Here is a 20,606-nt window from a genome sequence, read left to right on the forward strand (position 1 = left end):
GTCAGAGCAACTAGTCACACTGCAGGAAAAGTAGAATTCTGAACATTAACTTACATTTCTAAAGCATTTTCTCATAAATTATCTCATTTGTTTCTATAAATTCAACTCAGACAGGCAAATATAACATAACCCCTAGTTTATAGATACCAACAACTCAGAAATGAAAAGAAAGCAACTATTTAGTTATGGAAACCTAAAAGACCTCAAGTTCTCTAAAATCATAAAAATTCAACAGTTGTCTAGTTACCCATGAACAAAATTGCATACATCTGTATTTCTTGGCTAGAAAGAGTAACATTTAGTTCAGATATACTTCCAAGTTGAAGTATCAAAAATATTCTATCAAAAAAAATTATGATTTGCCCTGGCCGGTTTGGCTCAGCGGTTAGAGCATCAGCCTGCGGTCCACAGAGACCGGGGTTAGTTTCCCACTAAGGGCATGCACATTGGCTGCAGTTTGTCCCTGGCCCTGGTTGGGTTGTGTGGGTGGCGGCCACTCAATGTGTCCCTTTCACGTGGATGTTTGTCTCTCTCTCTCTTCCTCTCTCTCTCCGGCTCTATCTAAATAAAAAATGGAAAAAAATTGTGATTTTACATTCTTATGCATTATGTACTACTTTGGTTTTAGTTTTTTTACTAAAAGGAATCTTTTCCTCCTTCTTCTGTTCCATAATATAGTACCCTTAAATCTTTTATTTTAGTAATATGTCAAAAATCCTTCTGGGTTTTGAAATACGGAAAACACTACCGAATTATAAAGAATGTGCGTTTACTTCATCACCGTCTTTTATAACAACGTAAAATTTACTACGTTCTTGATGTAGAGAGGGAAAAGAAAAACCTACACACATATATGGACTGAAGTGAAAACAAAAATATTTTATTTACACAGAGCAATCAACTAAGTGGCAGGCTGCTTACCTTCGTGCTGCATCAAAGTTGCTTTTCACAAAATCATTAAAAGGTCGCATATGCTCTTCTTTTGTGAAGAGAACATGATTGGCAATACTCTGAAGTATCTATACAATGAAAAAAGGTAATGAAAAATCACATTATTTATTGTATGAAACTTACACATTTGTATGTTCGTTAAAAAACATTAATTTTCTCATCAATATAATTTCTACTAGTGGTTAAAATCAACTATTCTTCATTCTATAAATATTAGGAGTTGTTTCTGTTCTTTCCCCAATATAGTTATTATATATACACACAAATATTTACATGTATAAAAATACATATTAAAATTCTTAAATGTATTTTTTAACAAAAAATCATACACTATATATATTGATCTCCATTCCAGAATTTCCAGTATGATTACATAGAAAATTATCTTAAGAAGATATTTTCTAAAATATTTTCTGTCAATAATAAGACCCAGGTATCAGTCTAAGGAATTCCTTTGTGATATAGACAAAAAATAAAACCACAGCATATAAGTGAAAACTGCAGGGCGTTTCAAACATCAACTCAAGAGGAAGTACAGTGAATATGAAACTCTAAAATTTTAGTTGAAAGAGAAATTTAAAACAGATTATCAAAATAATTCTTCACCTTTGACATTAACTTCAAGCCCCTTTCGATTCTAGGTGGTGGCTTTTTATCTAAAATCCCTGCTTCATATGGTGAGACGATGGCAGGATTGATAAATCTGAGGAACATGGCACTTCCTACTGCCCCGATGCTGTTCTGAGGGAAACGCTGGCTAACCACCTAAAAAAAAGTAGGTGAGAATTGAATATGTGGTATGAATTGAAACAAGGAAATGGGAAGAAAGAACTTGAAGGTCAAACTTTGCACAAAAGCTATGACTAGACCAATCCTTGTGAATAATATATTTCTATTGTTTCCTACTTCCAAAACATTAGTAAATAAAGTTCATCCTCAATTCTTGCCTTTCATCATTTCAAAGCACAATAAAGACATCTAGGAATAAAGAAAAATCTCATGAATGAGTTGTGTAGAAGAAACCTAAAAAAAGATCTTAATTTTATTATTATTGTTTACACTGAAGGTTTGATGAGTAATGGAAGCAGACCAAATGTTCACGAAGATTAAAAGACATGACAGTGTGGTCAACTCATAAGACGTAGCTAAGTTTTCAACAGCACACCCCTTAGACATCTAATACCTAAGAGTAAATACTTACGTTTTGTTGTGTACCAGGTACAATTAAATTTCTTGAGCAAAATGCTTTCCATGTACAAAACAAAACTTAGTGTTCTTAGATTCCTATCAAGAGAAAAAACTTACTTACAAGTAACATTATTGTCAGTTCCTTTCTTCATCAGAATGCTTTATAATATAAGGACCTACCTATTATTTAAACCATGAAAGAATGGGAATTATAGGGATCTAAAAGAAAAAAGAATCCCATCAGCAGAAAAGAGAAACCCTACGTGTACCTCAATTTTTAATCCTGTCAAATATATACACAAAAAAGTTAAGGATTCAAGAAATGGTTGCTCACACTGAAAAACAGTATGAGCCCACTATTTAAAATGAACTTATTTTCTCTTTATAAAATATTCTACTTTGAAGGTAAAGTAATAGATTAGATTATATTGGGAAAGTGTTATGAAACCGGTTCAGCTCCCATTTCTTCCTAGTGCCTCCTGCTTTAAGTTAACATGAAAATTATTTTGAAATTTACATTTTTTTTTTTACAGATAATACACACACATTTATTTTAAAAGAACACTTATGAAACATTTTACTTTCTACAACTTTTCTTGTTTAGTATGGCTAACTACTGCCTGAGGCAGTGGTAACTCTAATGGCAAGGCCACGGCCCTCCACTCAGTACTCTGGGATTCCAGGGACAAGCCCTCATTTCAAAGGATACTGGGGGAATAATGAGAAAATGGGATTTATGTGCAGAATCTGACATAACTCTAGTTTTCTTCACAATGCCTCAATAAAGTAGTAGTATGTCTTCTCATGAATTCACATGGCTCACTAAATCCAGATTAACTCTGGAAAGAATAAGGATGATTTCATTTCATTCTATTCCCTTTTGTGCTTCATGTGGTATACATTTCAAATGTGTTTGTATTCACTGCCTAAAATCTCAAAATAATTTTCTATCATATCTGACAGGGAATTAGTAAAAATAAGATTTTAGAAAATGACTTTTTTAAGCCAAAGAAAATCTTTGTAAGAGGTGATAACAGAGGTGAGTTATAATGTATTCTCACCTTCATTTATGCTCCGTAGCTCAGAAAGCCTTCTTTGTGTTCTAGTACTTGGAGTGGCATTGCATGAAGAACAGCCTTACACTTAAATAAGGGGAAACTGGTAAAGCAGCTAAACACAGCAGCCTTAGTAGAACGGCTTTCAAACCGAAATACTGCTTTAGAGCTATTTTTAGCTGAAATACAGTTTAAGAAGTAGAAGTAAGAAGAATATTAAAGTACTTTTATACTCCAGTACAATGTTTAACCTCTGGAGGAGTAGAAACATAAAAATGAACGTATACCTTCACAAAGAAAAAATTCTTCATACGGTTTCAGAATTTTCATAGACTACCACTGCTACTGGGAGGTTCTTTTAGAACTCCCAAAATGTAATCTTAAAATGGAAGAACCATATCAACAAACCTACAAAATTTTAAAGCCTTTAAGGTGAGTTGGCAAAAAGGAATAGGATTAAAAACTGCTCTATATTTAACTTCAAATAGTTTTTTTTTTTTTAAGTAGCATATATTAGGTATGATCCATTAAAATCCTGAATAACTTTTAAAAACTAAAAGGTATAGTTTGATTTGCAAATAACCAGTTAATTTATAAAACACTAACCTGCCGTGAAAGTGTCTTATAAAAATCAATAACTTACATGCACATGGAGAGTTCTTTTTAAATACATTTTGAAAGTAGCTATTTACTGGTTTTCTCTAGGACAAAAAAGTTTTAACATGTGACTCACGTTTATACCTGATTTATACTTGATACTAGTCAGTCTCAAAATTTAATGAAAATCTGAATGAATTATTTCCCAAAGGAAGAATATACAAAAGTACTACACTTTCACTATTTTCCACATCTTCAAAAATAATTCATTTCAAAACCCAAAGAATCCACACATCAGGAATACACACTGTTTCATGTATCATCTAATTATGTATCTCACTAATGATAGTATCACTGTATTTAAAAACAATAACCTGATAAAATATAATCAATATCAATAAATACTTTTTTCTTTCACCACTAATTAATACCAATGTAGTTTTACCTCATAATATACATATATTCAAGTTTTTTCTTTTAATTTCTAAAAATCTAATTTGGATCCGAAAGACATTTTGCATTAAGGTCAAAGTTGGGCCAGTCTGTATGCTGAAAGCAGTTACCAAATGTTGGCTTTATCCCCCTTAATAAAAACTCAACTACATGTTACAAATAAATGCAGTCACAAACTATACCTCAGCAAGAGGATCGCTGTCTCTACATGCTTAATTACCTGGGTTAGATAGATAACTAAATTCTCAAAAGAGATCTAATTATACATTATATATTTGAGTATAATAAAAAAATTATCTATAACATGACTACACAGCTATATAGCAGAAGCCAGAACCTTCTCTACATATTGTACATATTTCCATCCATGATACACAGACACCAAAAGAAAGTTAGCTTGCTTTTGAAAGATCATTAGATTCTGTTAAGCCATAACTCCATAAATCAGCATTTTAAATTTATAATGACTACACTGTCTTCATACTTTGGAACATGCTCTGAAATATCTCAAATTACCAGTTATATTCCCTTTGTTTCCATGAGGACCTCATATCACCTGTGCTGAGAAATACATTCCAAAACTTAGTGTCACTCAGAAACTTAAAAAAAAAATCTGAAAATAGCTCTAGTAGGAAAAAAAAAACATTTCAAAGAACAATCTTAGACATATCTTAATAAATAAAGCAATGTTAGGAAGGCTAGAAAACATGCTGTAGAAAAACACAGAAAGCCTGAATTTTAATTTATGTGATATACTACACAATGGAATTAGTAAAACACTGAACAAGAATGTTAGAAACAGTAAATTAATTTCAACAATGATGGTGTATATTATGTTAAACCATGTATACTGAGAATTAGAAGGCGGAAGCATTAGAAAGAAATGTTTTTATTAAGCAGGATGATCATCCAATCCAATTCATTTGCTTACAGCTGATCAAATTTACTTAACATACTCAAAAAATAAATATTGAATAGACATAAAAGCATATGTCTCCACATTTTTAGTTTTGAATTTAAAACAGAAATGTATTATATGTAAAGTTTAGACAAGGCATTAAAGATGAAACCAAATGTATACTCTATTCTAAATTACACCTTTTTAAGCTATCTACATGATTCCTAAAGGTTTTCTTTACCTCCTTCTCTAAAATCATTTAGATTATATGTACAAAGATAGTACTTGCTGGATAAGGATAAGTCACACTTATAGGTAATGACAAATTTAAAATGAACACGTTATATTTTGGACAAATTCTACTCACAGGAAGAAAATAATCTTGACTACCCTAATTTTCTCCCTTTTAAATTAGGGCAAGTTAATAGGAGGAGGAAGTCTATTCATATCATGTTTGCCAAATGAGGTATTTCTCTACAAATACAGATTCACTGAGTTTTCCTTAATTTCAAAAGTAGTACGTTCTCAGACTCAATAGTTTAGTAATGATTTTCTCTAAAATCAAAGTGGTTTTACCATTAGGATTTTTTATAACCTAAGCACAAATATTTAAATTCTGGCTGAGATGGTCTAGATAAAAATATAAAAAGTAAAAAATAAAATTAAGCAACTTCTAGATAAATTTAGAATGAGATACTTTCCCTCCATATATACCTCTAACGTTAAGAAAAACTTTCATCTCTAGAAAAAGAAACCACTCATATTACCTGCGAACAAGAAGCAAGAATGAAGAGGGTCAGCATTTCCTAAGGCCTTGAAATTAAGTTTCTTTGCATTCATTTATAATTTTAAAAAATAACAACAATAAAATTAGACCAGAGATATCCAATGCAACAAATGCCCCCAAAATGCCTTTGGGATAAATCAAACCAAAGGAACACAGAGAATGTTTCAATGTAACTTAATTCCAGGGTTAATTGAAATGAAAGCTATTTTGTGCCAGAATTAGTAGAATGATTTTACAGTGAAGGTCAAATAGGCTGAAGTGAAGATGTTCTTAACAAACAGCAAAAGATTTTTGTTTTGCTTTGAAAGAAACAGCTAATAAAAAGTTCTCCAAACTTACTGATTTTTTGTTTTCCTTTTTTTCTTTTACTGTAGCTTTATTCAGTAGGGAGTGGCAAGTTGCCTACAGAACAGAGATGAGCACAAACAAGTCACAGCACCAACTACATACAGCAACAAAAACAATGTTGGCTTGTACATAAAATTACACGATCAATGTAACACAAATGGAATCAACAAAAAATTAGAAATCAACTGAATTTAGAGGGATGAATTTTATTTCTGGATTTCAATTTTTAATACATTTTTAAGCCAAAGCACTAAATAAACAGCAAGAAATGTTGAGATAATCATATCTACTATTTCTGGCTATATTTCACAGAAAAGCTCTCCCCAAGTGGATTTGAGGATATTTAATATTTACATTTCAGTTAATTCCTAGCTTTTGATAAATTTTATATAAAATGTTGATTACAAATAGATCACACAATAAAAACACTTCTATGTGTCTACATGATTTTGTCTTGATATATAAATACTTCTCTGTGTATCCTTCAATTGACTTAAAGTTCTTTTTTCAATAGCTGGCATTTTATTTAAAGTCTACTGATTAAAAAATAAACATTAAATGACTAAATAGAAAAATTCACTTTAGAGATTCTGAATTAAAAATCTATCTCTTTAAGAAAGATTACTCTTAAAATTACATGTTTTTTTTGTTTCCAAGCTACTTCCTGAAATAGTTCTAATCAGAGGAGGTTAAAAGCTCTGCAACATTTGGGAGAAGAATGTTATCAGCTCAACTAGAAATAAGCATTAATTAATATTAAAGTGAAGAAACCGCAGAGAAAATTATAGAATAAAATGGTAAGCCTACTTAAAATTTTTACATATTTGACCATTTATCAGAATATCTTTACAAAAGAAACCACCAAAGGGGGGGGGGGGGACAAAACAAAACCCAAGACCACAGAAACATATTGGTTTCACCTCTCAGAGCTTCTTCTAGGTCAAAGAGTTATTTTAAAATTAAAAGACTCCTTACTAGACTAAACTATGCACAACAATTACTTAAAAAATATTTTAAAAACAAAGTTAGAATTATTTAATCCACCATACATAGCATTTTATTCTAAGAATTCTGTGCATCGAACTCCATAACCCATAACAACTTGGGCTCACAGTTAGTCTGACATTTGCTGATCCATTTGTGCATCCATCCACCCAAATAGATACTGTACATCTATATGCTAGATACCATTCTTATATTGGGAGACAGCAGTAAAACAAGACACAATCCTTTTCTTATGGCATTTTGGTACAAACTTTAGACTATGTATAAAAGCACTAGTAACTAAATATATCATTAAAATGCAGTTTTACATACTTTTTCAATTATGGTATGTGATTGTCATTTATTGCCTTAAAAATCTGTGTAAACTACTTCTGTTTGGAGAAGCAGATTTAATGGGGAAAGATAATATTTATTCAAAATCATAATATTTAGCTCTTTCTCAGAATTCTCTCACCATAACTTAAGAATATCTATTCTGGGAATTATTTTCTCATTATTTCAAAACTATCAGGAAGAAAAATGGAAATAAACACACAAGAAAATGCCTTAATTATAAATCTACATTGTTCACAGTTGTCTGGCTCTTCTTATGTAACCTTAACCTAGTTCACTAAGCAACAAAGCATATAACATGAGAGATCTAGTTAATGCATGATTTGGAAAAGGCTAAATGGTCAAAAATATGAACTCCAGTAAAAAGAGCTAAAGCTCAGAGAAGTTTATTAGCTAGCAATAATTCTCATTTATCTTTCAAAAATTTCCCAGTAGGGCCCTGGCCGGTTTGGCTCAGCGGTTAGAGCGTCGGCCTGCGGTCCTGAGAGACACGGGTTCGGTTCCCGCTAAGGGCGCGTGCCTCGGTTGCAGTTTGTCCCCGGCCCTGGTCGGTTGTGCGGGTGGCAGCCACTCGGTGTGTCCCTTTCACATCGATGTTTCTCTCTCTGTCTCTCTGTTCCTCTCTCTCCCTCCCGCTCTACCTGAACAGAAAATGGAAAAGTGTCCTCGGGTGAGGATAAAAAAAAAAAAAAAAAATTTCCCAGTAGGTCCCAAAGCAGGAACCACGTTGATTAGAGGAAGAAAAACAACAAAAAACAATCAACTACTATTCCTCCCAATAGAGCATAAAAGTATAAAGTAGCCGTGGCCAGTTTTGCTCAGTAGTTACAGCAGCTGTCCTCAGACAGGAGGGTCATGGGTTTGATTCCCGGTCAAGGGCACATACTTGAATTGCAGGGTCAATCACCAGCCTCTGTTGGGGTCATGCAGGAAGCAACCAATCAGTGTGTCTCTCTCACGCTCTCTCTCTCTCTCCCCTCCCCCCTTCCTTCCTCCCACTCTATCTAAAGATCAATGGAAAAATATCCTCAGGTACGGATTAATAACAACAAAGTACAAAGGTACTGTTATGTTACTGCCAAAGTCAAAAAGAAAAATCGAGAAGAGGGAAGATGAATAAAAATAAAAGAGCAAACTAGGGAAAACTACACTTGGAAGGAGATTCAATGAAAAAATATCTTAAGATCAAAGCTTCTATTCCTATCTTTACTTTTAACTAGTAAATGTAAATTGCTTGTTATCAGTCTCTTATTTTTTTATTTTTATCCTCACCCAAGGCACTTTTTTGCACTTATCTTCAGATAGAGTGGGAGGGATAAAGAGAGGAGGAGAGAGAGAGAAACATTGATGTGAGAGAGACACACTGAGTGGTCGTCACCCACACGACCCCAACTGGGGCCGGGAACAAACTGCAACCAAGGTACATGCCCTTAGCAGGAACTGAAACCGGGACTCTGGTCCGCAGGCAAATGCTCTAACCACTGAGAAAATCTAGCCAGGGCTCAGTCACTTATTAAAAAAACTATTTATAAATAACATAGTACACCTTTGCTCCATAGCATTCTACATTGCAACAAGTTTACCCAATACTTCAAAACAATTCACTGGGAAAGATTCCAAAATGGCGGCGGAGTGAACGGAGCTACACAGACCGTCTCCCAGAACCAAACTGGAATTACAACTAAAATACAGACAAATCGATGGGAAAAACCAACAGAAAAGCAGCTTGTGAGGACCATATAACCAGGGACACTGACTCGATCCTGGTAGGATTGCGAAGGCGCGAGACGGGGGGCTCGAAGCCCACTAGTCGGCAGCGGCCTTAGCTCTGAACAGCGCCCTCGGGTTACACTCCAAGCGGCTCCACAGCGCAGCCGGGACAGAGGCTAAAAGAGCCACAGCCACTCACCTTGGGCTCCGGCAGAGGGAGGGCAGACTGGACTGGAACTGTGTGGGGACACCCGGGATTTGGAGGGTGCTCAGAGCTTTTGCTGAGTTGCTGCCACGCAGGATGGTGGCCATATCGCTCCTTCCCAGGGCTCTGGGGAGAGGCAGCAGCCCCTCCCTCAGAGATCCAAACCCACCCTGTGGGCCATTGAAGAGCTAATTGAAGCTCATTAACAACCAGCATCTGCCCCACCCTTGTGAAGTCCCCTTATGCTGAGCACCTGAGGGAGTTTCTCAATCAACTGACAACCTAAAACTCATCAAGTAACCTGGACTGCTAGCCTCCAGGCAAAAAACTAGAGGATAACAGTACCTTTCCTGGGCTGGCAACTTTAACCAGGAAAGTAAGACTTGACAGTGGTGTTTAATGTGGGTCCTCCCTCGTTCATCTAAACACAGGAGAGGGAGCCACAAACAGCAGAACACCAACACCCACAGAGAAAACTTGACTGGCTCCAAAGCCCACTGTGATAGCCAAAATGGTGAAACACAGAAACATAAGCCAAGAGCAAGAGACCTCCACCGAAGATGAGATCAATGTGGAGCAGTTAGGCATGTCAACAGAGCTAGAATTCAGAGCCATAATCTTGAGGAAGCTCAACAGCATGAGTAAGGACATAGAGACACTGAAAATAAGCCAACTGGAAATTAAAAACCATCAAGAAGAGATAAAAAATGACATATCAGAAATAAAAACACATTGGAAGGTTTAAAAAGCAGAGCAGAGAAAGCTGAGGACCGGATCAGTGAATTAGAAGACAGGGTAGAAAAAAATCAACCAATCAGAAACCAAAAGGGCCCTGGCCGGTTTGGCTCAGCGGTTAGAGCGTCGGCCTGTGGTCCTGAGAGACCCGGGTTCGGTTCCTGCTAAGGGCGCGTACCTCGGTTGCAGTTTGTCCCCAGCCCTGGTCGGTTGTGCGGGTGGCAGCCACTCGATGTGTTCCTTTCACGTTGATGTTTCTCTCTCTCTCTCTGTTCCTCTCTCTCCCTCCAACTCTACCTGAACAAAAAATGTCCTCGGGTGAGGATAAAAAAAAAGAAACCAAAAGGAAAAAACGATTAAAAAAACAGGAAGACAGCTTAAGAGAACTATGGAACAACTGGAAATGTAATAATATTCGGATCATAGGAGTTCCTGAAGAAGAAAATGAGCAAGGGATAGAGAATATATTCAAAAAAAATAGTGACAGAAAACTTCCCTAATTTGGTGAAGGAAGAAGACATTCAAGTTCAAGAAGCACAGAGAGTCCCAAGTAAGAAGAACCCAAACAGGCCCTCACCAAGACACATAGTAATTAAAATGCCAAAAATTAAAGACAAAGAGAGAATCCTAAAAGCAGCAAGAGATAAGCAAAAGGTTACCTACAAAGGAACCCCCATAAGACTCTCAGCTGACTTCTCACAGGAAACACTACAGGCCAGAAGGGAATGGCATGAAGTAATCAAGGTCATGAAAAACAAGGATCTGAATCCAAGACTACTCTACCCAACAAGGCTATCATTCAAAATAGAAGCTCAAATAAAGAGCTTCCCAGACAAAAAAAGGCTAAGAGAATACATTAGCACCAAACCACCACTGCAAGAAATGTTAAAAGGACTGCTATAATTAGCAGGAGAAATGGAAAGAAAAATAGAACCACACTAAACAAAAATGGCAATAAATAAGTACATATTAATAATCACCTTAGCCCTGGCCAGTTTGGCTCAGCGGTTACAGCGTCGGCCTGCGGTACAGAGAGACCCAGGTTCGGTTCCCGCTAAGGGCACGTACCTCGGTTGCAGTTTGTCCCCGGCCCTGGTTGGTCGTGCGGGTGGCAGCCACTCGATGTGTCCCTTTCACGTCGATGTTCCTCTCTCTCTCTCTTCCTCTCTCTCCCTCCCTCTCTGTCTGAACAAAAAAATGCAAAAATGTCCTCGGGTGAGGATAAAAAAAAATTATAATAAATAATCACCTTAAATGTAAATGGATTGAATGCTCCCATAAAAAGACACAGAGTAGCTGATTGGGTAAGAAAGCATGACTCATCTATATGTTGTTTACAAGAGACCCACCTCACAACAAAAGACTCACATAGGTTGAAAGTGAAGGTATGGAAAAAAATTTTACAAGCAAATGGAAAGCAAAAAAAAGCTGGGGTAACAATACTCATATCTGAGAAAATAGATTTCAAAATGAAGGCCATAACTAGAGACAAAGAAGGCCACTACATAATATTGAAAGGATCTATCCAACAGGAAGATATAACCTTGATAAACATATATGCACCCAATATAGGAGCACCAAAATATATTAAAAATCTTCTGGAGGACTTCCAAGGAGAAATCGACAGCAGGGGACTTCAACAATCATAGCAGGGGACTTCAACACCCTGTTGACAGCACTGGATAGATCTTCTAGACAAAAAATTAGCAAGGAAACAGAGACTCTAAATGAAGCACTACACCAAATGGATTCAATAGATATCTACGGAGAATTACACCCCAAAACTACAGAATACACATACTTCTCAAGTGCACATTGGGACATTCTCAAAGATAGACCTCATGATAGGACACAAACTAAATCTCTACAAGTTCAAGAAGACTGAAATCTCATCAAGCATCTTCTCAGATCACAATGGCATGAAACTAGAAATCAGTTGCAACAAGAATATGCAAAGACATTTCAACACATGGAGGCTAAATAGCATGCTCTTAAACAATGAATGGGTTACCGAGGAGATCAAGGAAGAAATTAAAAACTTCCTGGAAAACAATGAAAATGAACACACAACAACACAAAATCCATGGGATGCAGCAAAAGCAGTTCTGAGAGAGAAGTTCATAGCACTCCAGGCCTACCTCAAGAAACAAGGAAAATTCCTAATTGACTGTCTAACCTCACAACTTAAAGAATTAGAAAGCAAACAAACAGTCCTGGCCGGTTTGGCTCAGTGGCTAGAGCTTCATCCTGAGGTACAGAGAGGCCCGGGGTTCGGTTCCCGCTAAGGGCACGTACCTTGGTTGCAGTTTGTCCCCGGCCCTGGTTTGTCTTGTGGGTGGCAGCCAAGCGATGTGTCCCTTCACATCGATGTTTCTCTCTCTCTCTCTTCCTCTCTCTCCCTCCCGCTCTATCTGAACAAAAAACGGAAAAATGTCCTTGGGTGAGGATAAAAAAAAAAAAAAAAGCAAGCAAACAAACAAAAAAAAAAACAACCCCACAGCAAGTAGAAGGAAGGAAATAGTAAAGATCGGAGCAGAAATAAATGACATAGAGACCAAAAAAACAATTCAAAGGATCAATGAACAAAGAGCTGGTTTTTCGAAAAGATAAACAAGATTGATGGACCCTTAGCTAGACTCACCAAGAAACAAAGAGAGAGAACCCAAATACACAAAATCAGAAATGAAAGAGGAGAAGTAACAACCGACACCACGAAAATACAAAAGATCGTTAACAGCTACTATGAACAATTATATGGCAACAAATTCGACAATCTAAGCGAAATGGACAAATTTCTAGAAACACACACACAGTCTCCCAAAACTGGACCAGGAAGAGACAGAAAACTTGAACAGACCAATAACAACTAAGGAAATTGAAGAGGTAATCAAGACTCTCCCAGCAAACAAAAGCCCAGGCCCAAATGGCTTCACGGGGGAGTTTTACCAAACATTCAAAAAATAACTAACACCCATTCTCCTCAAACTATTTCAAAAAATTCAGGAAGAAGGAAGACTTCCAAACACGTTCTATGAGGCCAGCATAATTCTAATTCCAAAGCCAGAAAAAGATACTACAAAGAAAACTACAGGCCAATATCCCTGATGAACATAGACGCCAAAATCCTGAACAAAATACTAGCAAATCGGATCCAGCAATACATCAAAAAAATTATTCACCATGACCAAGTGGGATTCATTCCAGGGAGGCAAGGCTGGTACAATATTCACAAATCAATAAATGTGATACACCATATAAACAAAATGAGGAATAAAAACCACATGATCATATCAATAGATGCTGAAAAAGCATTCGACAAAATCCAGCAACCATTTCTGATAAAAACGCTAAGCAATGTGGGAATAGAGGGATCATATCTCGACATAATAAAGGCCATATATGAAAGACCTACAGCCAACATCATACTCAATGGGCAGAAACTAAAAACATTTCCATTAAGAACAGGATCAAGACAGGGATGTCCACTTTCGCCACTCTTATTTAACATAGTACTGGAAGTCTTAGCCACAGCAATCAGACATGAGGCAAAAATAAAAGGGATCCAAATTGGAAAGGAGGAAGTGAAACTGTCATTATTTGCAGATGACATGATATTATACATAGAAAACCCCAAAGATTCCATCAAAAATCTACCAGACTTAATAAATGAATTTGGAAAAATAGCAGGATACAAAATTAACATCAAGAAATCGATGGCATTCTTATACACCAATGATGAACTCCCAGAAAGAGAAACTGAAAAAATAATCCCATTTACCATCGTTGCAAAAAAAATTAAGATACCTAGGAATAAACTTGACCAAAGAAGTAAAGGACCTATTTGCAGAAAACTACAGGGCATTGAAAAAAGAAATAAAGGAAGACATAAAAAAGTGGAAGCACATACCTTGTTCATGGATTGGAAGAATTAACATCATTAAAATGTCCATACTACCCAAAGCAATCTATAGATTCAATGCAATCCCCATCAAAACACCAACAACATATTTCACAGAACTAGAACAAATACTTCAAAAGTTCATATGGAACCAAAAAAGTCCCTGAATAGCCACATCAATTTTGAAAAAGAAGGACAAAGTAGGTGGGATCACAATACCAGATATCAGGTTATACTACAAAGCGACTGTAATCAAAAATGCCTGGTATTGGCACAAGAACAGGCATATAGACCAGTGGAACAGAACTGAAAACCCAGAAATGGACCCAAGGCAATATCTCAATATTTGACAAAGGTGACAAGAGCATACATTGGAGTAAAGACAGCCTCTTTAATAAATGGTGTTGGGAAAACTGGACAGCTACATGCAAAAAAATAAAACTAGACCATCAACTTACACCATACACAAAAATAAACTCAAAATGGATAAAAGACTTAAATGTGACCCGTGAATCCATAAAATTCTAGAAGAAAATGTAGGCAACAAAATTTCAGACATCACACACAGCAGAATTTTCACTGATACATCACCTAAGGCAACAGAAACAAAGGAAAAAATGAATACATGGGACTACATCAAACTCAAAAGCTTCTGCACAGCAAAAGAAACAATCATCAAAATGGAAAGGCAACCCACTGTGTGGGAGAACATCATTGCCAATGATACATCAGATAAGGGGTTAATTTCCAATATATATAGAGTGCTCATACAACTCAACAAAGGGAGGACAAAGAACCCAACTGAAAAATGGGCAGAGGAACTAAATAGACACCTCTCCAAACAGGACATACAAATGGCCAAGAGACATATGAAGAAATGCTCAACATCACTAATCATCAGAGAGATGCAAAATAAAACAACAATGAGGTATCACCTCACACCTGTCAGAATGGCCGCCATCAACAAATCATCAAACAACAAGTGTTGGCGAGGGTGTGGAGAAAAGGGGACTCTAGTACACTGCTGGTGGGAATGCAGACTGGTGCAGCCACTATGGAAAACTATATGGTGTCACCTCAAAAAATTAAAATTGAATTGCCATTTGACTCAGTGATCCCACTTCTAGGAATATACTCTAAGAAGCCTGAAACACCAATCAGAAAGAATATATGTACCTCTATGTTCATAGCAGCACTATTTACAATAGCTAAGTTCTGGAAACAGCCCAAGTGTCCATCAGTAGACGAATGGATAAAAAAGCAGTGGTACATATACACAATGGAGTACTATGCAGCTGTAAGAAAGAAAGATCTCTTATCTTTTGAGACGACATGGAGGGACCTGGAAAGTATTATCCTAAGTGAAATAAGCCAAGCAGAAAAAGATAAATGCATGATCTCACTTATATACGGAATATAATGAATATAACAGTCTGAGGAATACGGCAGACCCAGAAACATGGAAGTAGGGCACAGACTGACATCCCTCAGACGAGGGGTTGTGGGGGGTGGGAAGAGATAAACCACAGAACTTATATGCATGTATACATAACCAATAGACATGGACAACAAAGCCGGGGATGGGGCGGGGATGGGTGGGGAGGGGGATGTCAATGGGGTAAAAAAGGAGAAACATCTGTAACAAAATATAAATTAATTAAAAAAATTTTTTTCATAATAAAAAAACAACAATTCACTGACACAATATTTAAATAGTATTCTTAAAGAGAATAATTCTATGTGAAATTTTCAATATAATTCAGGTCTATTACAATACAGGATCTTTTATTATGGACTGTTGTAAAAAGTACAACACACAGTGTTTAATGAGCCACCAATTATCACCTGGCTCTATTTTCTGAATTATTTTTACTATTTCCCTCCCTTCCTAACTATGAAGGTTACCAAGGATCTTGTTTACTTGGGTAGGAAGAATACAGGAATCTATTCCTTCAGAAATATTTCCTAAGTACTTAATATGTGCCAAGTCCTGTTCCTTTCACCTTTCAGAAGCATGGTCTTAAATTGGCCTCCAAGTTTGCTGATAATACAAAAACATTTTTTTGTTGTTGTTGTTTTTAGGGTGAGAACTACAGGAAGAATGTCTACTGAAATCTACTAGACCATGTAATCAGGTAGTCAGTACCTATTCCTCTTAAACAGCGAAAGTCAAAGCCAATGCCACTTTAAAAATCCTTATGTTCTCTGAAAAGAATTACTACTAGGCCAACCAAGAAGTCAACCCAGACTATTTTTAATATGTGTTCACCATTTCTTGTCTGTTTTTTAAAAAGAAGAATTACTGAATTAGATTTAAAGAGAAACCTGAATAATGCCCAAACTTAAGAGAAGCTATTATTCACTGCTTCATATTATAACTAAATCAGCCTCTATCCTGAGATTTAACTACCTGAAAAAATTATGTGGGATTCTCCTAAGCTTCCTTCAGCTATTTTGAAAAGGCCAGAAAAAGTCATGACAAATTGAGAGTTTTAATGCTAAGTATGCTTTACCATCTATGTATATGGTGAAAAGTTTTTTATAGATACCATAGATACATCATTATAAATAGGAATGGGGGAAATTTTCACACAGAGCAGCCTGAAATAGCTTTTTAAAATGGTAATTTCACTGATCTTGCTAATGTCTCTAAGCAACTGAAGCCTAGTACTAAAAAACAAAACACACACACACACACGCGCGCACATGTGCATCTGAGGATGACTGCAGAGAAAGAGACGCAAAGGCGCCCTGGCCAGTTTCGCCCAGTGGTTAGAGCATCTGCCTACAGACGGGGGAATCCTGGGTTCGGTTCCCGCAAAGGGCATGTACCTCGGTTGCAGTTCGTCCCTGGCCCCGGTTGGGGTCGTGTGGGTGGCAACCAGTCCATGTGTCTCTCTCACATCGATGTTTCTCTCTCTCTCTCTTCCTCCCCCCCCCTCCCTCCCACTCTATCTGAGGTAAATGCAAAAATATATCCTCGGGTGAGGATTAAAAAAAACAGAGAGACACAAAGGCATGCATTTTAGTAAATGCATAATTGCTTTCCCCTATACCCATCCCTGTTCCAAACTCCAGACCCACTAATGTTTCTTCCAGAATCAGTTTAAACAGGCTAAATGGATTTGCATTAATCTCCCTTGGAATGAATAAATCATAACTGAAACTGCATATGCAATTCAAAAACACAGTGGAAGCCATAAAAGAACAAAGACCTGATTTCTTTAACAAGTAGGGATGACCACCAGCATTTAAATGAGAAGCATTACTTGCAGTAATAGTGTGAGAAAGTCTAATAGTTTGATCTAATTGATGCAACATAGTTTATAAGTAGCACTGTACGTAAAATAAACAGATCAGTCTATCCTGGGAAAACCTGCCACAAACATATTATATCTGCACCCCACCCAGTATTATTGAGAAATAATTGACATACATCACTGTATACATTTAAAGTATACAGCATAATGGTTTAAGTTCAGCTAACATCCATCTTCTCATATAGATATAATATAGAGAAAGAAAAAAGGAAAAAAAATTTTCTCCTTAGGTTGAGAACTCTTACGATTTCTTCTTCTTAGCAATGTTCCTATATATCATACACCAGTGTTAATCTCAATCATCATGTTGTACATTATATACTAGTGCTTATTTATCTTATCTAAACATTTGTATCTTTTGACTACCTTCCTCCATTTCCTCTTCCCCCTCACCTCTGGTAACCACAAGTCTGGTCTCTATTAGTTTGCTTGTTTGTTTTTAGATTCCACGTATAACTGAGATCATACAGTATTTGTTTTTTCTATCTGACTTATTTCACTTAGCACAATGCCTTCAAGGTTCATCCTTGAAATGGTAGGATTAGAAATGGTAGGATTTCCTCATTTTTAATTGTTGAACAATATTCCTGTGTGTGTGTGTGTGTGAGAGAGAGAGAGATATCTCACAACTGCATCCAGTCATCCACTGATGAACATTAGGTTGTTTCCATTTCTTGGCTATTGCAAATATGCTGCTATAAACATGAAGGTGCAGGTATCTTTTCAAGCTGGTGTTTTATTTCCTTTGGATATATTCCCAGAAACGGAATTGCTGGATCATATGGTAGTTATATTTTTAATTTTTTTAGGATCCTCCAATACTGTTTTCCATAGTGGTCACACCAATTAAAATCCAACAGGGCAAAAGGGTTTCCTTTTCTCTCCACATCCACACCAGTGTTTGTTAATCTCAACTTTTTGATGCTGGCCATTCTAATAGGCATGAGGTGATATCTCAGCATGGTTTTAATTTGCACTTCCCTAATGACTAGTTATGTTGACATCTTTTCATGTACCTGTTGGCCTTTCAAATAGCTTCTTAGAGAAATGTCTAGCCCATGTTTTAATTGGGTTATTTCTTTTGTTATTGAGTTGTATGAGATCTTCACATATTTTGGATTCCTTAGGTTCTTTTCACTTTGTTGACGGTTTCTTTTGCTGTGCAGAAACTTTTTAGTTTGATGCAATGGTACTTGTTTATTTTTTTATGTTGTTGCCTGTGTTGTAGGTGTTATATCTGAAAGGGTCAGTAATGTTTTAAAGGGTAAAGGTAAAAGCTTGCAAAAGGCGGAAACTGAAAAATGTGTTGCTTGCATGACCTTTGCTCAGCTTTCTGTTGAGTATGGATGACAATTATCTGGATTATCCACAAGGCAAAGGATCACCCAGCAGATGCAGGACGAGATTCCAGACCAGTCCGAATGCCAAGTGGACAATGGGCCAGGCAGAGTACGTCAGCAGGAACTGCTGGAAGCTAGAAGTAGAATATATAACCTACACCCTAACTGTTATTCGAGGCTGAACCCTTTTCGGCTGAGCCCACCTGCACCCACCTGCACGTAATAAGGCCATTTTGTTCTACGTTAGCCTTGCGTGGTGGAAATGGTCTCCTGCAGGCTCAGACCTTATATTTGATGCCGAAACCTGGGAGGTCTGTGAGGATCCCGCATAGGGGGCAACCGCGGTCCCCCGGAGTCCTCCAGGACTCCTTTCAGATCAGGATCGATCATATCCTCAGCCAGATACCGGACCTCCGACCTTTCCTGCCGATCGAACATCAACACCGGACACTAATTTGCTGGTGAGTGTTTTTTTGCCTACCGGTCTGATTCTCCAGGCTGTCCTGTTATCCCCTGTCCAGAACATGAGAGCCAGGTCTCTTGGTCACGTCTGTGTGATCATCCTTCTCGAAATCCAGCGCTGGTCGGGACACGCTCCTCAGGAACCAGGTTCCCTCAGCTCACCATATGTCTAGGGACGCCTGATATAGGTCAGTTGCACGTCTCTCTATTCTAGGGGAGAAGTGGGGATGCCTTCTTCTTCCACTAGTGTATCCATCAGACTGCTAGGCCATGACATTGCACACCGCAACATGGGACACGCTCAATCGTCCTTCCCTCGTGCAACACCCCTAGGATGTCTCCTAAAAACCTGCAGACCCTAGGGCTCGCTCAGGACTTATGTCCCAAGCTACTCACTTTTTACTGTAACACTGCGTGGCCTCAGTACAAATTAGACAATGGGTCACAATAGCCTCAGAAGGGCACTTTCTACATTCTCACCGACCTAGACAATTTCTGCCAAAGGCAAGGAAAATGGTCTGAGGTTCCTTAGATCCAGACCCCTATGCACTCAGATCACACCCCCTTTATGAGATTCTTGCTCTCCCTCCGAAATCTTCCTACTCCACTCTAATCCTCCCAAACCTCCCTCTGAAGATGGTGCACTAACTTCTCCTGTTTCCTCCTGTGACCCAGCTGATCTCGCTCTACCTCCTTCTCCCTCAGCCCCTCCGGCAGGGCCTCCTCCTCTGCCCCTTCTGTTGGCCCCCACCCTACCCTACCCTGAACCTCCTACTCTGGCTCCAACTCCTCTACCGCTGCAAACATGATCGGGAACCATCTCTGGTCCCTATCTGTCCCATACATCGGCCCCCGTTTTAGATGCCCCCCGAGGGAAGCAGCGGGCGCTGAAGGGATGGGCAGAGGTCATGTCCCCTTCTCTCTCTCAGACTTGTCCCAAATAAATAAAAGACCAGGGTCCTTTACTGAGGATCCCACCAATTATACTCAGGAATTCGAGTAACTTATCCAGTTCTATGATCTAACTTGGAATGATATTCTTGTTATTCTTTCTTCCACCCTTAATCCGGAAGATAAAAATCGAGTCTGAGTTAACGCCCAGGGCCATGCGATAATCTGAGCCGACAGGCCCCCACGAACCTGTAGGAGCCGAAGCAGTCCCTGCCAGTCCCCGAGGTGGGGTTATCAGGACAGTGGGGCGGAGAGGAAAGCCAGGGACCATATGGTGATATGTCTCATTGAGGGACTTAAAAAAGCCTCACACAAGGCCACTAACTATGAAAAACTGTCTGAAATGACCCAGGGAAGGAATGAAAACCCT

General features: G+C 37.7%; 1 protein-coding gene across 5 annotated transcripts in view; it reads right to left on the reverse strand.

Moving 5' to 3' along the window:
• Window positions 1-20,606, reverse strand: part of NF1 (neurofibromin 1) — a 268,601-nt gene that overhangs the window by 116,090 nt on the left and 131,905 nt on the right. For 4 of the 5 annotated variants that reach the window (XM_036268573.1, XM_036268574.1, XM_036268576.1 and 1 more), the window contains exons 31-33: window positions 6,269-6,331; window positions 1,558-1,716; window positions 922-1,019 (exon numbers count right to left, since the gene is read on the reverse strand). In XM_036268573.1, the coding sequence (XP_036124466.1) occupies window positions 922-1,019; window positions 1,558-1,716; window positions 6,269-6,331 (320 nt within the window). The remainder of the gene's footprint in view (window positions 1-921; window positions 1,020-1,557; window positions 1,717-6,268; window positions 6,332-20,606) is intronic. The other variant, XM_036268575.1, reaches the window with a different exon arrangement.

The sequence above is a fragment of the Molossus molossus genome, unplaced genomic scaffold (genome assembly GCF_014108415.1).
Source record: "Molossus molossus isolate mMolMol1 unplaced genomic scaffold, mMolMol1.p scaffold_m16_p_19, whole genome shotgun sequence".
In the NCBI taxonomy this organism is placed as follows: domain Eukaryota; kingdom Metazoa; phylum Chordata; class Mammalia; order Chiroptera; family Molossidae; genus Molossus; species Molossus molossus.